General features: G+C 37.5%; 1 protein-coding gene across 1 annotated transcript in view; it reads left to right on the top strand.

Moving 5' to 3' along the window:
• The window catches only part of SV2C (synaptic vesicle glycoprotein 2C), a gene marked incomplete at both ends in the record, with an annotated part of 73,795 nt that overhangs the window by 39,314 nt on the left and 10,726 nt on the right, over window positions 1–23,755 (top strand). Inside the window, 5 exons of the mRNA XM_084278045.1 lie at window positions 15,643–15,776; window positions 15,923–16,012; window positions 20,285–20,395; window positions 21,393–21,481; window positions 21,820–21,984. Of these exons, the coding sequence (XP_084134171.1) occupies window positions 15,643–15,776; window positions 15,923–16,012; window positions 20,285–20,395; window positions 21,393–21,481; window positions 21,820–21,984 (589 nt within the window). The remainder of the gene's footprint in view (window positions 1–15,642; window positions 15,777–15,922; window positions 16,013–20,284; window positions 20,396–21,392; window positions 21,482–21,819; window positions 21,985–23,755) is intronic.

Genomic DNA, 23,755 nt, shown 5'->3' on the forward strand with positions numbered 1-23,755 from the left:
CAATTCAACTGAAGAAGTTAACCTTACTGGCAGTCGAAAAAATTTATTTTACCACCTTTTTTGGTAGGTAGCTTGAGAGTAGTTTCTGTAGTGTTTTCTATTGTCATGTTTGCTTTGTTCTTGTGTTACCCTTTTAGAGATAAAAAAGGTAAACATATCTTCAAAACCGCAATAAAATTCCCCTCTGTATGAAATCAGGGTGAACTATACTGTAGTAAAACAAGCAAGAAGGTAAGCAGAGCTGCGTGCCACAGCTGTGCAGGTGAGGAGATGGTGAGATACTGGCTCACTGTGCAGGTCAGTGTCAACAGAGGAGTTAATCTCACAGCCTGCAATGGATTAAGCTGAGATGGCCTAACACTGGTCAGTGGCAATGAAATCACATACACTTATTAACTCCTCGGTAAAGGGTTTCTCAGCAGCACATGGCAGCAGCAGTATTGAGATAGAATGTCCTGTGCCAGCACTGTGTGTTACCAGTGGGGCTATGGGCCACAGTGTTTGATGAGCAATAAAAGGAGTAAACAATCTTAGGAGACATCCATCTTCCAGCACTTCCGCTGAACAGAACTGGATCCTTTTGAGGGGTGGAAGCTGCACGTGCAGACATACAGAGATTTCAGTCTCGCCTGCTGGTCTCTTCCCATTAAGAGGAGACAAGAGTTTATTGCATTAGCAAAGTGGAGTCGAAAGGTTACACTCTTCTGTGGTGATGATTATTATTCCAGGATTAATGCCGTGGAACAGTTGTGCCCACGTACATAAATGTAACATGATATATGTTTCAGACAATAAAAGGAAAAAGCTGAGCTCTTTCTGTTTGTCAGCATTTATTTTTGTAGAAATTATAAGGTTAAAAAATGGCTTTGTTCCTAAGATAAAGGACTAGAAACCAGATTTTTTGCTAGCAGCCTGCATAGGCTACATTTTTGTTCAACAGTAACCCATGAATTTGGGTTTCTTAAAGTCTAGGTTAGGATCATATGTGGATGGGTGTAGAAAACTCTTGACTGTTTTGAAAAAATAGGGTCTTAAACTCCTTAGCTCTTGCCTGTGTGCCCTCCCCCCCATTAATTACTTTGTTGAGATTGCACGGATTAGTATCTACAACATATTTTTAGACACATTCTGCTCAGATCTATAAGCTTCAAATGTCAAAGTTGATGGTGATGCTCTAAATAAATGGCTGTTACTTTGACAGGTATCATTGCATTTCAAATATTTCTAGTAACATTTCTAAATTCTGAAATACATGTTAGAGGCAGGTCTGAGCACCAGAGGAACAGCTTGATTACACCCGTGGCTGTTTCATCATTTGCTCTCAGCATTTCCGCATCAATGAGGTACCCAGCAGCTTATACAAGTATTATAAATCATGGTTTCATCTTAGGGAAAGGATCACCGAGTTCTTTCTTCCACCCTTCCTCAGCTGTAGTTCCCAGATGGGAATGTGACTATATCTGATGTAGTGCACCCATTCAATCAAAAGACTGGGATGCACTTACATGATTTATAGTAAAAAGAATCACACTTGAATGATTTCATATTGCTGCATCACTGCAGTACTGTGCCCAAAACAACCAGGGGAAGAAACTACAGTCAGTAGTCCTATCTACAGAGGTGATTTACTGCAGTTCCTTGTACGTCAACACCTGATTAATGTGAACTGGAAACAGGAAAAACAGTTATGTGATGGCTGTTTGGTTTCCTTCCATCATGCCATTGATGATTTAGACATGCAAGAGGTGCATCAGTGATGTCTTCTTTAATCTTGCAGAAGACAAATAAGAGAAAAAAATGATTAGCTGTAAAGGCAGAAGGAATAAACTGCTTACTGATGATAAGAAGAAAAGTAATGTGCTGAAATTTCTGTCAAAGGGAGGTAGTATAGATAACAAAAAAGACTTTCTAATGTTGTGTATCTAAATAAAACTGCTACGGAAGTAGTGAATTCTCAGTCGCTGAAAGTATTTGAGAACATATTTTGAGAATACTTAAGGGCCATCATTGATTATGGTTTGGAGCAAGTAGATACACTGGTTCTACCCACCCCTGTTTTCAGGGAATTATGAAACAGAAACAGTTGCTCCAGAGGGTGCTGGGGTAGGTCAGGAAAGAGCAAATTAAGAAAACAAAGACAAAAGGAGGGGAGAGCTTCAGAAATTAGAAGGGGGGTGGGAAAGAGGACCAGCATTGGACATTCCCAATACATAGGAAAATGCCTGTCTATGAACCTATTCTAGCTGGCAACTTCAAAAAGAAGACAGAACATTTCTTTGCGGAGTAACCCTTCACTGGCAGAAAGAGAAATTGAAATGTTGAGCCTTTTCTAATCTTGAAAATGCTGGACTCAATTTAAAAATACATTTTTCTCAAACCTTTGCCTACTAGTCTGCCTTTTTATGGTGGTTCAGAACAGATTTAAGATGTGACAGCAGCTATTTTAGAAAAAGCTGAGCTCAAGGCTTCATTTTCTATTACACAGTAACTTCTGTTCTCTGCAAAAGATCTCTGAATTTTATTTGTCATCCAGAACAAGAGAGATGCCAGAGAAGATGTCCTGGGGAAGAGCTGAATGTGTCCTTTCTCAGTTGCAAAAAGCCCATGAGTGCACTAATAAATCTGCAGAATTGTAATTCAATAACTTTTTAAAAACCTCAAAACTTGGAGGAAATGTTTGATTCAGATGTAAAACCAAGAGTAGATCTTCATTTTTGCCTTCTCCATACAGTTGCATTTCTGATACAGAAATGAATCCATGAGTTCATGGGTAAATTTATCAATAAAAAATACTGTTGGAGATTTAAAAGGGGAAGATGGAGCTTTGTTAAGGTTGAACTGCATTTGCTACAAGACTGCGGCATGCTAAACAAATTGAATAGATCACACACAAAGGTATCTACTACTTAATGCAGCATTTGTTGAGCTGTTTTGCATCCCACTAAGAGGCAAAATGATTCCCAATGTGCTTTGCCTTCTCCCATACTTAGTGCGCTTCCATTAATCTGGTATTCTGCAGACTGAACCTATATCTATAATTTCTTAATCTGAGTTAATTAAAGTGGGTTTGAGGCAATTTTAATGTTAACTTGAGTTATCAACTCCCATTTGTGAATTGTTCTTCATTTGAAATAATCCTATGAAATTAGATTATACTGAATGTGTATACTAAAAAGAAAATAAATCAATCTTCCTCTGTAGGAATAAGAATGACAACACAGCAGAATTTTGAACAGCTGCTTATGCAAATCCAGCTAGGAAAGCAAAACAAATAACTTTGTTTATCAGTTTGCTATTTCCTGTGCCCTAATGCAGGGTTTGATATGGTCATTTAAATGTTTATATTTGCAAGTGTTAGAAGCTTAAGTAGCTTTTAGCACATCTACTTAATGAGCACTGAAGATGCTCATTTGGGAGCTTCAAATATAACCTTTTCCTGGGCTCTTTAGGTTGACTGTGAAAGAGAAAATTTGTTTATTGAGAGATTCACTAAAAAGCTAGCAAATTGTTTTGTGAATAGAGAAGTTATGAGGCACAGTTTCCAAGGGGTTTCTGTCAATGTCTCTGTGACCTGTCTAATTCTCTCCCTTCTTTCCCTATGCCCTAAGGCACCATGGCAGTACTTTAGATTTCTCCTTGCTTTTTGCAGATCCTTTTCTGCTATAGTGACTACAGTTGCCCTTTCCCAGATCCAGCACCGTGCAGTAAGAAACACTTAGCTTCCCTTACCCTCACCATAAAATACCTGCTGTGTTTCAGCTATGTCCAGTCTAGCTGGGCTCGGGGAGGAAGCAATGTATTCTGGCTTGGGTGCACCATTGCCAGAGCCAATGCACCTGGGAAGGAATAACCACTTGTATCAGTACAGGCTGGGGGATGACCTGCTGGAGAGGAGCTCTGTGGAGAAGGACCTGGGGGTCCTGGTTGATGACAGGTAGGCCATGAGCCAGCAGTGTGCCCTGGTGGCTAAGAGAGCCAATGGGATTCTGGGGTACATCAGGAGGAGTGTGGCCAGCAGGTCAAAGGAGGTGATCCCTTTTATTCTGTCCTGGTCAGGCCCCACCTGGAGTATTGTGTCCAGTTCTGGGCTCCCTGGTATAAAAAAAGACAGGGATCTCCTAGAAAGAGGCCAGAGGAAGACTACAAAGATGATTAAGGGCCTGGACCATCTCCCCTGTGAGGAAAGGCTGAGTGAGCTGGGACTGTTCAGCCTAGAGAAAAGAAGACTAAGGGGAGACCTTATTAATGTTTATAAATATCTTAAGCATGGAATGCAGGGGGAAATGGCCAGCCCCTTTTCAGTGGTCTGTGGAGACAGGACAAGGGGCAATGGCTGTAAGTTGGAGCACAGGAAGTTCCGCACCAACATGTGGAAGAACTTTTTCCCAGTGAGGGTGACAGAGCCCTGGGACAGGCTGCCCAGGGAGGTGGTGGAGTCTCCTTCTCTGGAGATATTCAAGACCCGTCTGGATGCCCATCTGTGCAATATGAGCTAGGGAGCTGCTTTGGCAGGGGGGGGTTGGACCCGATGATCTCTCGATGTCCTTTCCAACCCCTATGATTCTGTGATTCTATGTAGCCGCAGACAAATCCAGCCCTCAGGCTGACTGCAGCATCCCCAAGGGACCACTGACTTCTACCTTTTTTTCTGTACTCTGATGGGGTCTCTCCCCTCTGCCTGGACAGTGCATTTCACAGCACTTTGGAGAATGCGATTTTCTTTGAGACTATCTCTTCCTGCCAGATTTGATTGAAGGTCAATGGCTTTAAGGGATGCTCATGGAGGAACTGACAGACTGATGAACTGTTGCCATAAACATCACTGTCTAATGCCATAAACATAATTTTCCACAGAAACCATAGTAATAGTCAATCATTCTTACGGTGTTAAAACAATGGCAACTCATCAGCCTTAGTTTTAATGAAAACTCAGTTTCACACAATGAATTGTCCTTGAGTGTAACTTAAGAAAAGTTACATCCAGGTTATTGAAGCTGAAGTCTGGCCTGTGATCATGACAAATGTCTGCAGTGTCAGGCGTAACACTTACTTTTCACTTCTGGAAGCAAGATGTTAGTCTGATGAGATTTCTTCTTTGTTCAAAATTTTAATTTTAAAATCCCATGGGTTTGTGATTCGTCTGTAACACATGAAAAATATAGTTGATTTGTATAGATAGGTAAAAGAAGAAGTCACTAATCTTACTCTATGATTACTCAGGTACATAAATATATCAATTTTCTCTGGACCAATGTATGACAGTACAAATTTGTCAGTGATACATCCATATTGTTTGCCTGGCCGATCAAACTCTCTGCTCTGAAGGAGTCAGTGGTAGTCCTTTTAGTCCTTTTCACTTCAATAGTATATTCTGCCTGTGCATTGGATGCATAACTGGAATGTATTTTTTTCAATTTAAAGTGCAGTTACATTTAAAATAAAATGAATCATCAATTGCAGAATGCCATTGGTTTACTTTTTCTGGAATTTTATACTTGTCCTCAAAAAAAAAATTAAATGTTGTATTTGAAAATCATGACTAATTCAGTGAAAGTAATTCCCTTGAGGTATATTCAATTATCCATCCATAACTGAATATCTGAATACAGCACATGACTGTATTCTTTCTGCTCATATTTATAAGTGAGGGAACTGTACAAATACATTGAAAAAAACCCTGTTCTACTGCTCCTCTGGCATTCATGTGCTTAATATACTCAAGATGGCTGTATTTTTACACTTCCCAAAGATGCCAGCAGAAAATAGTATTAATATGAACAAAGAGAAACAGCAAGATTTGGTAGTGAGGGCTCTGGACTGAGGTTTCAGTTCCTTGTCTCCTCAGCCTTGATGCTGGCCAAGGTGAGGAGATGCTGCTTCCTATGAGTCTCAGTTTCTGTCTTGCTGCTTGAGCCTGCATTATCTTGTTTCCTGGTTGGGGGGGGGGGGATTGAAACTTTTGGTCCCCCTCCAAGTTTTTTCCTGAAGTTAGAATTGCTATATAATAAAAAAATGAGGAAGAGATCAAAATAAGGCTTTCAGGTTGATTTACTTTCCCAAGAAACCTTATATATTCACGTCTGATATAAGCACCTGATATCTTCATAGTATCTGGAAATTCTAGACTCTGTATGGAAGTCATGAAGCTTTATAAAAGTAAAACATGAAATACAATGCACTTGTTTAATATAATGTATTTTCCTTGTTCTCTTTGATAATTACATTTCAAACACAGCAACTGCCTCTCCATAGGTAAAATCCACCTCCCTCTCTGCCACCCTTTGGATAGATCAGAACTGAGGATCATTAGTACTTGATTTGTAAGTGCAAATAATACTTGTGTTGGAAGTGTTTGACAAATGTTTGAATTCAAGACTTCTGACCTCTGGTTCACAGTTTGTACAGAAAAGCTCTACATACTCAACTGACCTGGTTTGTTTAATTGATTGCTGTTAAAATATAAGGCAGTTCTTAGAATGCACTTCTGGCCTAATTATTAGTCACATAAACTGCCTGTTAGCCTATCTGTCTCTCTCGTGGTGATAGGATATTCCTCCTTTTTGTTTAAAATTTTAAAAACATGTAAAAGGTAAATTAAATACAAAAAAAAAAAAGAAAAAAAAAAAGGAAATGAGACTTATATCACTGAAATGCTCATTTAAAACAGATTTTTCCTGCGACAAGTTTCAAACAAATAAAATATAATAAAGTTAAATTTTTAAAGAGTTTCTTGAGTTTCATAAGTGTTCTGTTGGCACACTGCAGCAGCACACAGAAGGTAAAACATGTATCACTGGAAAAAGACACGTCCTCTGTGTATTCTGCAGAAAATGTTTCAGCATTTCAATGATTGTTTTGTTTGTAACTTAAGCTAGATAAGAAGGCCCATTTTCTTTTCATAAACTGCAGCGATTTATCGTGCCTTTTTCTGATTGTCTTTTTTGATTGATTGCTTCTCTTTTCTTCTTCACCCTGGGCCCATCATTTAAATATCCTTAGTGCAGATGCACATAAATCACTGGAAGTCCCAGACCAGGACAGGAACACTTACATTTTCAATTAGCTTCCCACACTTAACAGCTGCCGTTAGTAGTGTCTACAGCAACTTGTCACACCAAATACAACACAGTTTGGGAGCTCAGAGCCATGGGTAGGCTGAGGGCACCACGCAAAAATACATAGATATTATTCTATCTGTGGTATACACATTGTTTGGGCAACAATATAATCAGATTTTCTTGTAGACAAGTGTTTTCTTTCAAACTTGGTTCATAGGCAAAGAGCAGTTGGCAATTTTACATTGTCTCTCTATAAAAGCAGATTTTGTCTGTTGTTGATGATTTAATCTCATTGTACTCTTCAGCACACTCCAAACAGATGTTTCAAACTTCATACACAAACCATTTTTCAATTCTAAATTAGGTGCAGCACTAAGTACACATAGGAGACCAGAGTTAGAAATCGTAACAGATAAATTATATTTTAAGCTCTGACAGCAGCATCCTGTAACATGCACTCTCCCACACCTTCTTTTCTTTATTTTTTTTTTCCCATTAGTTGCATCTACTTGATTTCTCATCTCTAGAAAGCATGACATGGCCTTTTCTTCTTAGACTGATGAGCCTGTAAGTTATGGCATTGTCAGAGTGATGGCCAGCAAATTTTGCCTCTTTGTTTTGCGGGTTGTGAAGTGCGTTAACTGAGCAGCTGCACAGAGCCAGACCCAAGTGAGGACTTTGCAGAAGTGCATGAGTACATAAATCTCTGGGGCCATTGACTCAGTCAACCAAACAGGCAGATCAATTATGTGCCACAGTGCCTGTAATGAGATTTTCAATGGTATCAGCTAAATATTAACCCTTGGTGGCCTGCTCTGTGTTGGAGTATTTTTATATGCAATTAGAACATTGTCTTTCCAGTTTTTCAGTTTCTATACCGCTTTAGACTGACTATATTGTAAACTCAATGTAATCAGTGAATAGGTCTTGCACTTACTGAAAAAATAAATTTTAATTTTTATGTTCACTTTTGATATTATTGTTAAGAAAATTCTTAAACCATTCTTAGATTCAGTTTTCTTTGCAGATGCTGCCAGATACTGCTGTGGTTTTCAGTAGTGAGGATTTCATAAAATCCTCTGGGCTATATGCCCATAAAAATAATTAAGACAAATAAGTCTTTCATCCTTAGGCCTCAGTTAGCCAGGTAGTATTCTGCATACCAATTTGAAAGAAGTCCAGTGGTCATTAAATTCAGGAAGGATGCAAACCACTGACCTATTGCATCCTAGCACTACTTTTTGACTCCATAGTATTACGAGGGAAGATTGTAAATGTATGCATAAAAGAAGCTTATGTCCAAGCATTTACAGCAAGTGTTGGCTTCCACACAGCTGAGGAGAGTGCCATATGAGTCCTGACATCTCTGCTTAGAAGTAGATGCAGATATGCAACAGATTGTGAACTGGAAAGGTAAATTTTCCCAAATGCAATATAGATAAGGAACTGTGAGAAAAGGAGATATATATAGGGAAAATAAACATGTGAGCTCTCAATTACAAGTCTCAGGTATTTTCAAGTCTTGCATGTGAACACTGGAAAAACTTGACTTGCATCCATCAACATTAATTTCTAGAAGTCTGGGGCAGCTTTTGTCTGAGTCAGGGTCATCAGTGCTCATAAGGGAAGTGCAGAACATTTTACTCTGGAACATGCATATTTATTTACTTAATAATTTAAATTGCAACATGATGCTTTTTATTTTAAACTTCAGAAGTACACAATCAAAATGTTTTAAGAGAGTTTTTTCACTGATTTGTATTTAATAAAGTATGAGGTAAGAGAGGAAGAAAGTGATTTGAGGATACACAAGTAGAATGTTGTAGAAACATTGATTCAAGATCTAAGCATAAAATTACAGGTTTCCCCTGGAAAATTTTCAAAATCTACTCAGGGGCTATAATGAGTGAGGATATACACTTCCCAACTACAGTGGTATTTGCATTCAGAATGAAGCCACATGGAAGTTATTCTGGTTTGACTCCTAGTAATAAGTGTCTGAAGTCTGGAACAATGACTCAGTATGCAGACAAAACTCTTAATGACTACCAAAGTCAAGATATTGCAATTCTGTGTCAGAGTGCTTTGACATTTGGCAGGTTTCCAGCCCTACAGGACAGTGGTGCCATGTTTGTACTCCAAATTGTTTAGGTACAAAATTGGATCCTGCATGGTGGTGGTCTGGTGGAGATGTTTCATGCATTTCTGGTATTCCTCCATAATTTGAGAATGAAAAAATCTAAGTGGCCAGAGCTAACCAAAGAGAAGTAGAGGAATACAGAGTTGTCTCTACTCAGCAGTTACACGCTTTGTTCCTTTCCTGTAAGTGGAGTGCTTTGCTCTTAGTCCCTTATTTTTGTGCAGTTTCATGTTGATGGGTGCAACAACTGGTTTAAATCAGGGTATCAATCTTTGAAAGGCTTGCAGAGCTCCATGTGAGGATCCCATATCAGCTGAACAGCTCTCCAGGGACAACAGGTACAGGAGAACGAAGCTAATTCTGTCAGGAAGGAGTTGCAGGTTTATCAAGAAACCATATAGAGGGGATGGCACAAATTTGATATTTATCCTTTCCCTCTCCACTTATGGGGTGTTGTTCTGCATTTCATGTCAATGGCTTTTTCTGTGGATTTGGACAGTACAGCCTTCTCCCAAACTCTGTGTAATTTTGGCTCTAATCTTTCCTCTATTTTCCTGCCCCATGAATGTTAGTGAGATCTTCCAGCACTTGAGTTAAGGCTTAACCTGTATAAATATTACTGTTTCTGTTTTATAGATAGCAATGTAGCATATATATATATATACACACACACTCGCACACATATATAAACACAATAAAACTCTGCAGATTTCCAATAACTTGCCATCTAATTGGATGATGTTAAGAGAGGCTTGGAGACTAACTAAAGTGAATAAACAAACATATATACCTCTGTGTAAAATATATAAGAAGGAGAGGAATCTTCATCTGGTCTGCTGTCAACTGACTGTTACAACTACCTTTCAAACCAGAATGTTTCCTGCAAAGTGCACTTACCCAAGATCTTTTCTCTCTTTTTTCTTTTTAATATGGTTTTGGTAATTAATAATTTTTTTTTCTTTCAGCACTGCTGTACATGAGTAAAAAAGAATTTGTCCAGATCTGAAGTGTGCAGAAATCCTCTTGATATCATACCTTTCTCAGTCATACAGTGAGTGCAGAAGAGGCAAAACCAGTTCTGAAAATACCCTAAGATACCTCTTGTGAAAGCTCTTCTAGTCTTTTGCCACTGTTTGTTAGAACTGTTCCATCTTTGGAATAGTCTGTTGATAGGGAGAATATAGGAGGAAAATGTAGAAAATTTATAATGGTCAATTTAGTTCTGAACTCCTTTCTATCTGGTTCTCTTCTGCCATGTAAGACTTTACAAAATACAAACTTGTAATGAGTCATTTTGCCTTTTTTGTGTCTCTGCTTTATTCAGTTGGTCCAGTATTGTTAGCAGTAAAGAAAATCAAAGTGCAAGAATAGCTTCCTTTGTCAAGATACTGGCATGCCATTCCCATTAGGCTCAGTACAGCAGCCTACTTAAAGTCTCTACATGCATTCAAGTTTATTTAGCCAGGAAGGCAAGTGAGATTCTGATTTCCTAATCATAAATAGACCACTAATTAAACATCCTTTGACACCTCTAGCATTTGCCAAGATTAAACAGATGACATGACCAGGCTGTTGGGTACCTGCAGTTCTCTTATTAGGAACTGCTGCTTTAATTCTTTTAGATTATTATATCAGTTTATCCCTTCTGTCATTTTAAAGATTAACTTATTGCCTGTATTTGCTACTGTGAGTCACAGCATTGTTACACAGCCATACTGTAGGGCCAAAGGAAAATCAGTTTTCAGAGAGACCATTGCAGTGACTTGCAAGCTTCCCCAGTCTTTTTTATCTCTTGGCATTGCTAGGTATCCTGATTTTAAATTCTGTTTTTAATGTTCTTTTTGATCAGGCCTGTCACGGATAGATTAGCATTTCCATACCAAGGAAAGAAAGCAGACAGCTTTAGATTCTGTGCAGAGTGTATGTAAAGTTAAGTGAAAGGCTGACATATTACCAAGCCTTGCAGTTTGGACATCTATCATGCTGTACCATTGTTTGAAATATGAGAACGTACAAACTTCCTCCTCAATGAAAACTAAAACTGGGCAGTACTACAGGTATTGGAAACTTTAAAAGAGTGGGTTATTGATGTCACAGTTCAGAGCTACCACAACTGGAGACTTCACCTGGACTATGCTGCCATGCACTGGATAGAGGAGTTTTGTCTGATGGTATTAGAGAGCAAACTATTTTTTATATGAGGTCAGCACTGCTTGTAGTTGTCCTGGGGCTTGTCTGAATGACAGATAGTGTTACCAGAGTGATTGTCAACTTGATAATCTTAGGTCTTCAGATGAAGATCAACACTAGCGCAGGGAAGTAATGAGTGTCAATTGTTCACACCCCTATCCTCTGGAGGAGCAGAAATGTGTCTTGTTCCTTTTAATCAAAATTTTAAGCATCAGTAGACCAAGTCTGAATTTAATTATATTATAAATATTTTATATATAATATAATTATATTATGTATTATATGTATTTATGTATTTGCCAAATATATTTGTTTAACCCCTTTGCTTTCTTTTTTCACTGAACTGTTGGCTCCCAGGGATGAATAGTATCAGCTGGAGAGCCAGGCAGATGCAGCTGAGGGTTAAAGAGTCCCCTGCAGGCACCTTTTTAAAGGCACCTCCATCATGGTCTGCCATGCTTCAGCTATTTTATTTCCAGATTCCTTCTGCAGAAATTACCAGCAGATGACCTGCTGAGCCAGTGGGTTTGTAGAGTTTCTAACTATCTATATAAGCTAAAAATATCACTGCCTTTCCCAAATGACACTAATAGTCTAACCACAGCAAAGACACACTTCATGTTTCTGGAATTTCACATTAATAAAATTACAGAGCAATTCTGAAAACATCATTTCAGCGTTTATTATGTATTTTGCTCAATTTTGTGAAAAAGACTCAAGCTTCCTCAATTGTATAATTTACCTGAACTACTTTTTTTGTTGTTTGTTTTAGTGATGTTTTACCATTATTCTAACCAATACCACTGAAATATATGGGCTTAAATCCTAAATGGTACTCACAGTTAAACTCAGTAATGCCAGGGCAGACTAAATACCAGTGCAGCAGTAACGTATTACAGTGCTCCCAGATGCAATACAATCCTCCTTATAACTTTAATTCAGCTTAGATTTGGGAAAGAGTCGGCAAACCAGCATTTTATAGTAGAAATGTCTTCCTGCAGCTCAGATTTGGGAAATAGTCGGGAAACCAGCATTGTATTGTAGAAAAGTCTTCCTGCAGAATTTTTGTAATTTACCGTTTGCAGTAAGTGTGGTAGCAGTGCCACTATGTGGCAATTTAGAGCAATCACATCTTACTGGATAATTTTTCGAATTTAGAACAATAAAAATCGAGGCTAGAAAGAGGAGCTCTGACTAAAGATTGTATATAAAAAGTTATAAAATCATATAAAGGACTCCACAGAATAATCTATCGAGGTTATTAATTCCTATAAATTCTTTGTCTTTCTGTTCCACCCTTAAGCTTAGGGATGTTCTTAAATTTATTCTCTCCTTCCATCTACCAGCATAAGGAAGTTTGTGTAAACTTGGCTTTTGGCAATTTCTGTCACTGCCATGAATGTAGTTCTGCTGAATGACTAACAAAAATTGTTATCAGGAATGGTCAGTCTTTAGCTAACCATGCTATAGAATGGCACATCTGTGTTCTGTTAGGATTTCTTTGCCCTCATTAGTCTCTTAGAAAGGTGTTTCACCATTTTATTCTACTGGTATTTAGAAACCTTGCTTTTGCCAGCCAGTACTTATATGGAACCTGTGGGCGTCCACAGTTTTCATCACCCACACTGCACTTCAGTGTAACTCTTACAGATTTGTAGAGAGCTATCATGTTCCCTTTCAGTATTCATTTTAGAAAGTCAAGCAAATCATCCCCATTAGTTTGCCCTCTAGTTACCTAGCCACTGTAAAAGATGATCATTTTCCTTGAACACAGCCACTATTTATCATGCAATATACACTTGTAAAATTCAGAATATGGACAGGATTACTTCTATATTTATTCAGAAAGTCTGTGATAGAGATGCTCTTCTCTTTCCTTGGGACAAAGAACTTGCTTAGAATATCTTTTTCATTCATTAATACCATGGAGCAGATGAAATGCTGTGTTGGGAGGGAAGATTCTGTTGACATGTAATTGGTAATTTGATATAGATTAGCATCTTGTACATCTTGTGTTTGCTCTGCTGCATGCTGGTGTGTTTCTGTAATCAGTAATTGCCATGTCTGTGATTCACTTGGCTTTTTCCAGGCATCAGGAAAGTGGGAGCGTGGTATTCAGCACAAAGGTGGTTCAGCAGCTTCAGATTCAGTCATTGTGGGGTTTACGTTGCTCTACAGCACATCATTCCCAAGATGCATTTAGGCCAAGTATTTTGCAATTCATAAAACATTGGGACTTGCCACCATTTTCAAGATTAATGACTCTCAAATATGGCATAGCCAGTGAGTAAGGGTGAGGTTTAGCTCTAGGCTGCTGTGCAGTGCTCTGAATGCAACCATGTTCTGTCTTTGCTGTTGTGTCATAAATCAGGGAAGGGAGAAGCAAATTGAGTTACAGCCAAGAACACACTTCTATTTGGTTTCAAGTCTTACATACAATAGGAATGAAAGCCACTTTGTGAGCTAAATTCAGAGGTACTGTAATGGCTCCATTTTCCAGATAAGCTCATGACCAAGGAAAACGGGATGTGTTAAATGTAAGAATAAATCTAAACTTGCTCTGCATTTAAAATAGATGTTTGTTTTGCTGATGTACTGGCTGTGCTGGAGTAGACAGGAGAGCGCCCTCAAGAAGGCTGGGTTGCAGCTAGCTTTTTTTTCTACCAATTGCTTCTGATAATCCTGACATTCACTACTACCATTAACTTGGCAGATATGTTAAATCACAAGATAAATTGCAGCAGCTAATACAATGCGTAGCGAAAATGATGAAATAAGAGCAATAAAAACCACAATGAACATTTCACTGACCATGCCCCTCGGATATTTTGAGGAGTACGAAAGATGTTTTGTATGTTGTCTGGAATGGCGCAGGATGAATGGCGCCACTCACACTTTTCATTAAGTGTTGTAGGCTTCACTTATATTAGTAAAGGACACTTTAAAATACATTTTCACCACCATTTTCCAGGACCAGCTACAGAACACGAGTCGTTGCTGTTGTTTTATAACAGGTATAAGGCGAGGTTAATTTCATTTACCACAGAAGTGCCCTTTGTGCAGCTCAATCTCATAAAACATAAGCTGGAGTGGTGAAAGGCAGATTATCTAAACACACCAGCGTCTCTGTGTATTTCTGGGACAGTTTCTAACGGCAACAAGAACCAGCATCTCAACCATGCCATTTTGAAAGGTGGAAGCCCCCATCCTGTGCAGCCTCCCTCATGGCAATAGCAGTTGCATGGCTGCCCAGCAAATCAGGCCAGCTCACTGCTGAAAAATAACTTAACTAAAAGGAAATAATTTTGTGAGTTCTGTATTGGGTGATTTTGTGCTAAAGTTTAAAGCATGTAGTGAAGAACGTGATTCTAATGATTACAATAGAATGTGTACACAATACCCAAAACATGGGTATGGTTTCTAATTGCCTCATTAACTCATTAAAAACCTTTCTTTCTCTATTTTCTCCCCTTCCCAATTTAGATATAAATTTTGCCCATATTATTTAAGAATTGAAATCCCATAAGATCAAAAGTTGACATTTTCAGAAAGTCAAGAAAAAGTAAATTTTAATACACTTGAATACCCTTTTCTTATTGTTCTTTAAACTTGAATTTTCATTCCAAGTTCTATTTTAGGATAAAATTTAACAGTAAATTTTAGACAACCCCTTCTTTTTGGAGGGAATTTCAGAGTGGGAAAGATAACGTTTCTCTGGAGCCTTACTTAAAAAAGGTGACATGATATTCCAAGGTCATTGCCAACATTGTCATTGATTTTTCCTCTGTCTTCCTGGTGTTAAGAGCTTGCCGGGGTAAAAGCAGGGCTAAAAGAGCCTGTAGAGTGAGCTGTATCATATTGGAAACGAAGATGGTTTGTAGGAGGCCAGGAAAAAACAGGTTCCTAAGTCTGCAGATCAAAATGTTTCACTGAGCTGCTGATAAGGGGCAAAAAGAAATCACGGGTAGACTGCAATATGGTAACGCATAAGTACTTTAATATGAAATTGTTTGCTGTTTTTTTCCCCCAATAATGTATTTATGATCCACAGCATGAAATCTTTAAATTACAAAATACACTAAATACTTGACAGATAAATACCTCCTTTGAAGAACTACTTAATAGGCCATTTGGTACCATGTTGTACACATTGTTTACCGACATCCAGACAGATTTAATTAACCCCAAGAAGCTGCAGACTCATGTGTTCAATACTCTGCTATCTCTACATTTTGTGAATTTCTGCTTTCACAGGATGGAGTTTCAGCATGGGCTCTGCCTACCAGTTCCACAGCTGGCGAGTATTTGTGATTGTCTGCGCGCTGCCCTGTGTCTCTTCCGTGGTAGCACTCACCTTCATGCCAGAAAGCCCACGGTTCTTGCTGGAGGTATAACTTTCCAAACCACTTTTAGATTCCAGTCAAGTTTGCTTGACTGTGGCCTCTATGTAATGGGCGTTAAGATAGTTGGTGTCCTAATGACTATCTTAACCTGTAGGTATGTTTTATGTACATCTTTTTGATCAATTTTTTAGGTTGGAAAGCATGATGAAGCTTGGATGATACTCAAGCAAATTCATGACACAAACATGCGAGCTCGTGGTCAGCCTGAGAAAGTCTTCACAGTGAGTATTGTTTTTGAAGCTGATCGCTTAGCGCATCACCAAGCTTGCTGAGTGGCAAGGTCTGGAGGGCTTAAGCAATCAATATTAATGCTTTACATGAAAAAGCCAATAATTTTCATTCTAAATACCTAGATATAAGAACCAAATTCCTACTTAAATTTATCTATCTATCTATCTATCTATCTATCTATCTATCTATCTATCTATCTATCTATCTCAGATGTTAGCATATCAGCCTTTAGCCAGCATATTCTTTAGTGTATGAACCCACAGTATGACCATTTTCTCTGGTGTACCAAGATACTTAATATACCCCATCTGTGTTCTATTTATTAAATTGACTTCATCCTTAGTAATGAGTAGGCACATTAAAGTCCAGATTTGTTGGCTATTGTGTCTTTAAACTTTTGGGGAAAAAAATCATTTTTATCAGTTAAAATAATAGTTTTTAAAAAATGATTTTTTACTTCTGTGAAATAGTAATTTCAGACATTTAATTTTCTGAAAATATCTGGGAAGCTGAACTGTTGGCTTGCAGGTCTAATGAGAAGGCCATATTCAAGGTATTGATGGGTTGTTTCTATTTGGGGGACAAATTGACAATTCAGATGTGGAACTCATATATGACAACTAACTTATTTATTAATAATATATAGAATAATTTTATCTTCTTGGATACAGTAGGACCAAACAGCAGAATTTATTTTCTTGCTTTGAAATCCAGCCTGCCTTTCCAGATTCTGCTCTGCTGTGGGAGTGCTGGCACTCTGCTCCCTCTCAGAGCCATGTGTGGAATGTTTTTTCTTTTCCAGAGGCTTTCTTCCTACTTTAATGCACATGTAAATCAATTAAGAAACCCTCTTAAAGGTTCTGCACATGCACGCAGTCTCAAGGAATGACCATCTGACCATATAACCTTATTCCATTGAGACTTGCAGTGAAATGCCTTGGATGTCCTTTCCATTGCCTCTGGTTTTGTTTTGGTGGTTTTTTTCCCAAAAAATTTAATATTCTGATTTAATTTATGGGTAAAAGGGTTTGCCTAACACTGTACAGCTAGGGCGTAATTTCACAATTGAATCTTATTGATCTGACCTGCTTCCAGAAAGAATATGCCTGCCCCTAAATACTTTTTGTTTTTCTTCTGCCAGGGTTGGTGTTCATTGACTGATTACACTGTCAGCTATAGCACAGACCCTATCCCCTTATGATGTTCATTTAGGCACAAGGAAAAAGACAGAAATACTCTGGGACAAATGATGGGAGGCCTAGCCACAGCCTCACATCAGTTTAACACAATCATAATCTTGTCCTAAATCAGCCATGGAGAAGCAAAGAAAGCACGTGCTTTTTGTTTCCAGTTCTTGTGATGCTGCAAGCCTTTCTCTCAACAGTTGTTAAAATATGACAGTGAACCATGTTGAACTCAGTACTTTGTTTATTCTTTGTTGTTTATTACTTTGTTTGTTCAGCCATGAATAAGGCATTATTAAGGAAAGAATACCATATTATTGGGATTTTTGCCAGTTTATGCCATGAACATCTCCAGATATCAAGGTGTTGTAGGATTAGAAATACTGTACTGTTCTTCAAGGTTACACACGTATAGAAGTCTCTATTTTTAGTTTGCATTAATGTGATTAGAAAATGCGTCATTGTCTCGTCATTGTACAATAGGAGCACTTCATCTTATAAAACCCAGAAGGAAAAGAACTTACACATAGTTTGTTTGGGCCATTCTTTTAGGCTCTTTCCCTCTTTTTTTTTTCCTCTTTTTTTTTTTTTTTTTCATTTTCTCCTGTATAAATTAGTCCTGGATATTGTGACATTTTGTCTCAGTAATTTGTTCACATAGTTCTCCGAAACTCAATAGCATTATATGACTTATGCCTTAATATTTTCTTTCATGTCACTAATTACCTCAAATAATATGTTTTCTAATTCTACAGCTGATGTAACTTTTCCTCCTTTATTTCTATCATTTTAGTGTGCTTTCCTTTTGTATCTTTTCCTCATTATATTGATGTCATCTTTTCCTACAACCTTTTTTTGCAAGTCATGTTCTTGTTACTCATACTATTGAGGGTTTTTATCTTCAAACCTGTACAACAGAGAAGGCATCAACTGATGAACAGTTGGTTTTAGAGTTAGAAATTTAAAAAACTGATGCATTCTCATTACTGACTGTGGAGGTAGTGCCTCAATATTTTTGAAAATCTCTCCTGAGAGCAGACATGGTAAAAAGTTGGTAGTATCTCCTATTATGGGACTACCCAAGTTAAACTTTTATGTATATGCTCAATTACCTCCATGAGTCTCTTAAAATACACATTTGTGAAATCTGTTGGTTTAAATGTTTGCTTTAAAAAAATAATCTTTGTATCCTTAAAACATAGATTCTCTCCACTGTTTCATTGCCATGTGTTAATTAATCTTTTTTTCTACAAACATTTACCTTTGCAGCATGTCTTGATTTTGTAAAATGTAAAACATTACATATTTCTAGCCACTGCATTTAAACAGAATTTCCATTTTCGTTAGAATAGGTATTCTTTGTTTTTTATTTCATTCTTCATATGCTGACAGATGAATTTGCGTGGTCCAGATGGACCATTGTCCTGATTCAATAGGACTTGTCTTATGTTAAGCAACCATCAGTGCCAGGGCCTTTTTGTATCCAGTCACATAGGGTGATCCTATGATATATGCATGTTTCCTCCCAACCTCCACAGCTAGAAACAAGCCAGGTGGCCAGGAAGGTGAAAAGATTGCCCCTGAGCCTACGAGAGTGATATTGGTTTATTAAGTGTGATTCAAAAGGCATGCCCTTTCTGCCCAAATGTGTGGCACGTGAGGATGTCTGTATGAACAAGGTCTTAAATAGTCTCGGAGGACTCAACTCAGTCTGACACATAACATTTCTTAAACACCTTTTGGAATAAGCTTAAAATCAATTGAATTATGCAGAGAGAATTAATGGTATTGGAAGAGGAATGCAAGAAGGGTACAAGGTTTTGATATAGTTGTGGTTTGACAAGACAGTGATATGCAGTATCTCAGAAACAAGGATGGTTATAGCTAAAACCACTTAGTGGGCTTTTATTTGTTCTTGTTCACGGATGAGGCTGCTGGTGCATCTTAAACAGTGTACATCTCTAAACGCTGGTAGTGGAAAACTATAGTTTTACCATAAATACTGCTATACCTTGATGTCTTGTAATCCACTATGATACATCTGTGGGTGGTGGTGTCATTCTGTTAAGAAGAAACACAAGCTATTTCTACCTTCAGAAACTACAGCCAAACATTGAACACTCAGTCTCTTGCTCTCTCCCTCCTTATACGTCAGTCCCTTTCCCCATTTCATTTATTTTCTTTCCATTCTTTATTTGCCTTCTTTTTAAATAAACTGTGGATATACTGCCTTTTGCGATACCTCTATGAACCTGGGACTGGAGCAGAAGCCAAAACCAAAACCACACAATGGTGTAATTTTGTCAGGTCCTGTGTCTGGAAAGACCATATAGCATGTTTGTGTTCTGCCAAACAGGAGGGTGCAAGTGGAAATTAGCACCACATTCTCTGTCACTGGTAATTCTGTATTTTTCCCTGCTGTCTGTTTATCTCATTTCTCCTTAGATGAAGTAGATGATTGCTCATAACAGCAATAACATGTGTAGTTTCAGATCATTTCACCTAACATTTTCCTCTCTTCATTAAAAAGGATAGTTAAAGTCAACATCCAAAAGACAAAAAGAGTTCCCTGTCTAACAGTACAGAAAGTAAGAACAAAAAAAAATGTTGTTCAACTATTAATTCTTGACACTTCAAATACTTCTATTTTTATGACTGTAGCTTTAATCAATAGACTTTTAACAATGCTGTGATAGCAAGTCAGAAACACCTTGATAGCAAACTGTGTACATGGCTAACTGAGGGTTTAAATAATGTTTTGTCCTTTGTGGCATTTGGGGTATGTACAGCAACACTCCAGCAGAACCTGACAGTAACAGCTTGTTTCAGTTGGAGGAAATGGATTTCCTCCAAGCTTTGAAACTAGAGCTTTTCCAATACAGTTGCATCTGTAATGAACTTTGTTGTTATGGTGTGCTACTATTCTTGTACATTTCTAAAGCATTTCTAGTGTAGACACATGTTTAATATCTGCTTATTTTTAGTTTATGGGATTTATTAAAACCTTCCAGTACTCCTCAACAGTCTGTAAATGATTCAGGAAAACAAAAATGTTTGGTGTTCTGATTTTATTTCTAGGTTAACAGAATCAAAACTCCAAAGCAGATAGACGAGCTCATAGAAATAGAGAGCGATACTGGAACTTGGTACAGGAGGTGTTTTGTTAGAGTTCGCACAGAGCTATATGGTGTAAGTAACAACATCTCTTTGCTATGTAATTATCTTTCTTCTTTTTAATTAGCTTTCAGAAATGGGATGGATTGATCAAGCTCATACTGGTAATAGCTACAGTGCTACTTTCTCTGTGCAACTGGGGGATTCAGGAACCAGCATAAGGTTCTGGTTTCCTGATCCAGAAAAGGTGCAGGTGAATCACAAGGTTTGGACCTAACTTCTGAGAGGGAACATGCTGAATTGATCTTCACACAAGTGATAGCTAGTAGCTGCCTGTCCGTATTCCCAAGCACTTAATATGTGCTGGGAAAGCATATCAACATACATCTATGGAAAGAGGTGACGCATGATAACATGAAAAATTATCAGCAGGAGTGTGAGGTGGCCACATTACTTGTAAATGATTAAGTCATTAATAAATTGTGTAAATGAATGTCAAGAAAACCTTTATAAGGCATCATATCTGCATGTATTTTTAGGCATGTCAAATCTTTTACCAGAAAACCACACTAGAGATACTTCAGAGAGTTGTGACTATGCTCTGTATCCCTTTTTAACTATTTTTGCAAAACCAAAATTAGGAAATTATGAAGTATCTTTGAACTGTGTAATGAAAATAGAGGAAAGTGTCATAAAAAAAAAAAAGGAAAAAGGTAAAAAAGTTAAAAATAGCTTTTCACAGCTGTTAAAAATCTGGCATCTTAAATGTCTCCAGAGGTATGATGAAGTGTTGTAAACCTAGATTTGTCACAAAATTACTTTGAAAAATGGCATTTTCCCTGTGTAAAAAAAAAAAAAATTAGAAAGTCTATTATAGCTATTTACTCAAAAATGGAGTATCAGAAGAGTGGAATGTTATCATTTGGCATTGCTACTAAAGGAGTTGCAGCTTGACCTGATCTACTCTCTCTGTTGCCCTAAACAAGCAAATATGAATCAAAACCCTTCTATCATTTAACAATTTTGTTCAATATATGATTCAATATAAATGTTATTTCATAATGATTTACAGATCTGGTTGACGTTTATGAGATGCTTCAACTACCCAGTGAAGGATAATACAATCAAACTTACAGCTGTCTGGTTCACCCTATCTTTTGGGTAAGAGTGGTTGAGATCTTAACTAATTTTTGATAGAACTGACAGACAGAAGCATCATATGCATGCAAATTTTTGTTGTGATTTTCCTCAGAAAAGTTTTATTCAGTGTTTTTCCACAAAATGTTACATTTATCAGTTACTCTGTTCTTGATTCCAAGCCTGACTCATAGAGAATATCTGCATCAGAAAACTGGCATCTTCTGGTTTCAGCATCTTTCAATATTTTTATTTTTTTGGAGGATTTTATTATTATGATGTCAGAGGAGCTGCTTATCTTCACCTTGCACAGATTTCTGAACAAATGAGAATGGTGACTGAGCTTTTTCTGCTTTTCACAGCTACTACGGCCTATCTGTCTGGTTTCCTGATGTCATTAAACACCTGCAGTCAGATGAGTATGCGTCCCGTGTGAAACATTTCCACAATGAGGAGGTTTCACATTTTGTCTTCAACTTCACACTGGAAAATCAGATTCACAGCAATGGAGAATACATCAATGACAGGTTTAGAGATTTCCTAATATCCTGACTTGGCTGGAATAAACAAATCCATGTTTTAAAGCATGTCCTAATAATCCAATACTTTTCTCTATTAGCTAATGATAGATGGTTTTGTTGCTTTTTAATGGGAATCTATTGTTATGAATTGTGTGTGGAGCATGGGGAGAAATGGACCTGCACGTGCCCTGGTGGGTTCTTATGTGAGGATCTCCCATGCAAACCCATCCTCCTTGTCATCCTAAATACAGGCCAAAAAGCCTTAAGTTAATGCCACTTCCTTTCACAGTAGGATTCAAACGTTTTCAGACCCAGCATGAGCAGCATATTGTAGGAGGCTGGGGCAGGGTGTACTTTCATCTGTGTTGCCAGTGCTTCTCTTATATCGAAGAAAGACGCTTTTGTGAAACGTGGAAGATTGGGAGGTTAGGATCTTATCACAGAAAAATAAAAGCTAGACATTACTGTAAATCAAATAAAAGTATGAACAGCTCTGAAATGGGAAACAGCATACTGGCAATTCCATCTGTGTTTTTTTAACTGAATCTAAACATACTAAGGCTCTATCTGGACTATACACATAACTAGGTAACGTAGGAGAAAATTCAACACAGCTGTTTTAGGTATCTGGTTTCTCTTAAGAAATGTGCAGAACAATCTGTGAATGGTCTTATGGAAGTCATGCTGCTAAGTAACTATTATTTCCATAGAAAAATCTATCTCTAAGTGAATAAAATTAATGTTATTGGTAATATGGTGCTCTTCAAATTATTTTAATAAGAACTTGAGTTTTGACATAGTTAAAAGTTTATGCACTGCAGAAAAAATATAGTAGTTATCTCATTTTTAAACTAGCTGTAGCTTCCTAGGTGGTAGATATCCTCCTGAAAGCAAAGAACCATTTACTGCCAGCAACTGACAGTGCTCTGTCAACTGTGGTCTACCAATTTGAACTGAACATTCTTGTAAAACACTAAATCTAAACTGATCTACTCTAAACCACTAATTTACTCTTTCAAATTTGCAAATTTAATAAGCCTCTGACTGTTATTTCAGATTCACGAAGTAATCTTCCACCAAGTATGAAATCCAGTTGACATTCTTCTTCCACAAATATCCCACTCACTCTCAATCTCAGTGTTTCCTTCATGTTCTTTTTTAACTAGAAGATCCATCAATATTTGACCTTTTACTTCATTACATTTCTGTTGGTTTCTAACTCAAATCATGGCAACACCAATTTTAAAATAGTCACAACGTTTCCTGTATAAAGGTAAAAAATGCATCAGAAGAATGTAAGACATGTAGTCTGTAATGTCTGTTCCAACTGACTAATCTAATTGCTAATTTTTTTTTGTTCTCCTCTGGAATTAGGCTACAATTTAAAATGGATAGTGCTGTATGAAAAATGATAATGAGTTGACACTGAACGTTAGCCTGATTTTAATCAGTCTGTCACAAATGAGAAATGATATAGTAGCTAAAACTAATGGGCTGAAAACACCATTTTTCTGACCAATACACAAAGAGAATTCATTACCTAGTGTGTCTTTTTCTGTGATAAACACAATTAGCTTTTGCTTTCCTTTCTCATATCAATGTTATTCCAACAACTTTATCAGCGAGGGATTTTAATTCTGCTTTGTAGGTAGCATATTTTTGTGTCCCTATTTCTACTATTAGTCTTGTAATAAGAAGAATACTTAGCCAGTCACACCAGGTTTAATTAGAGCACAGCCAAGTCTGTCTTCAGAAGGCTTTGCCATTTTAATAGTTT

This window comes from Gallinula chloropus, assembly GCF_964237585.1.
Source record: "Gallinula chloropus genome assembly, chromosome: Z".
Taxonomy (NCBI): Eukaryota; Metazoa; Chordata; class Aves; order Gruiformes; family Rallidae; genus Gallinula; species Gallinula chloropus.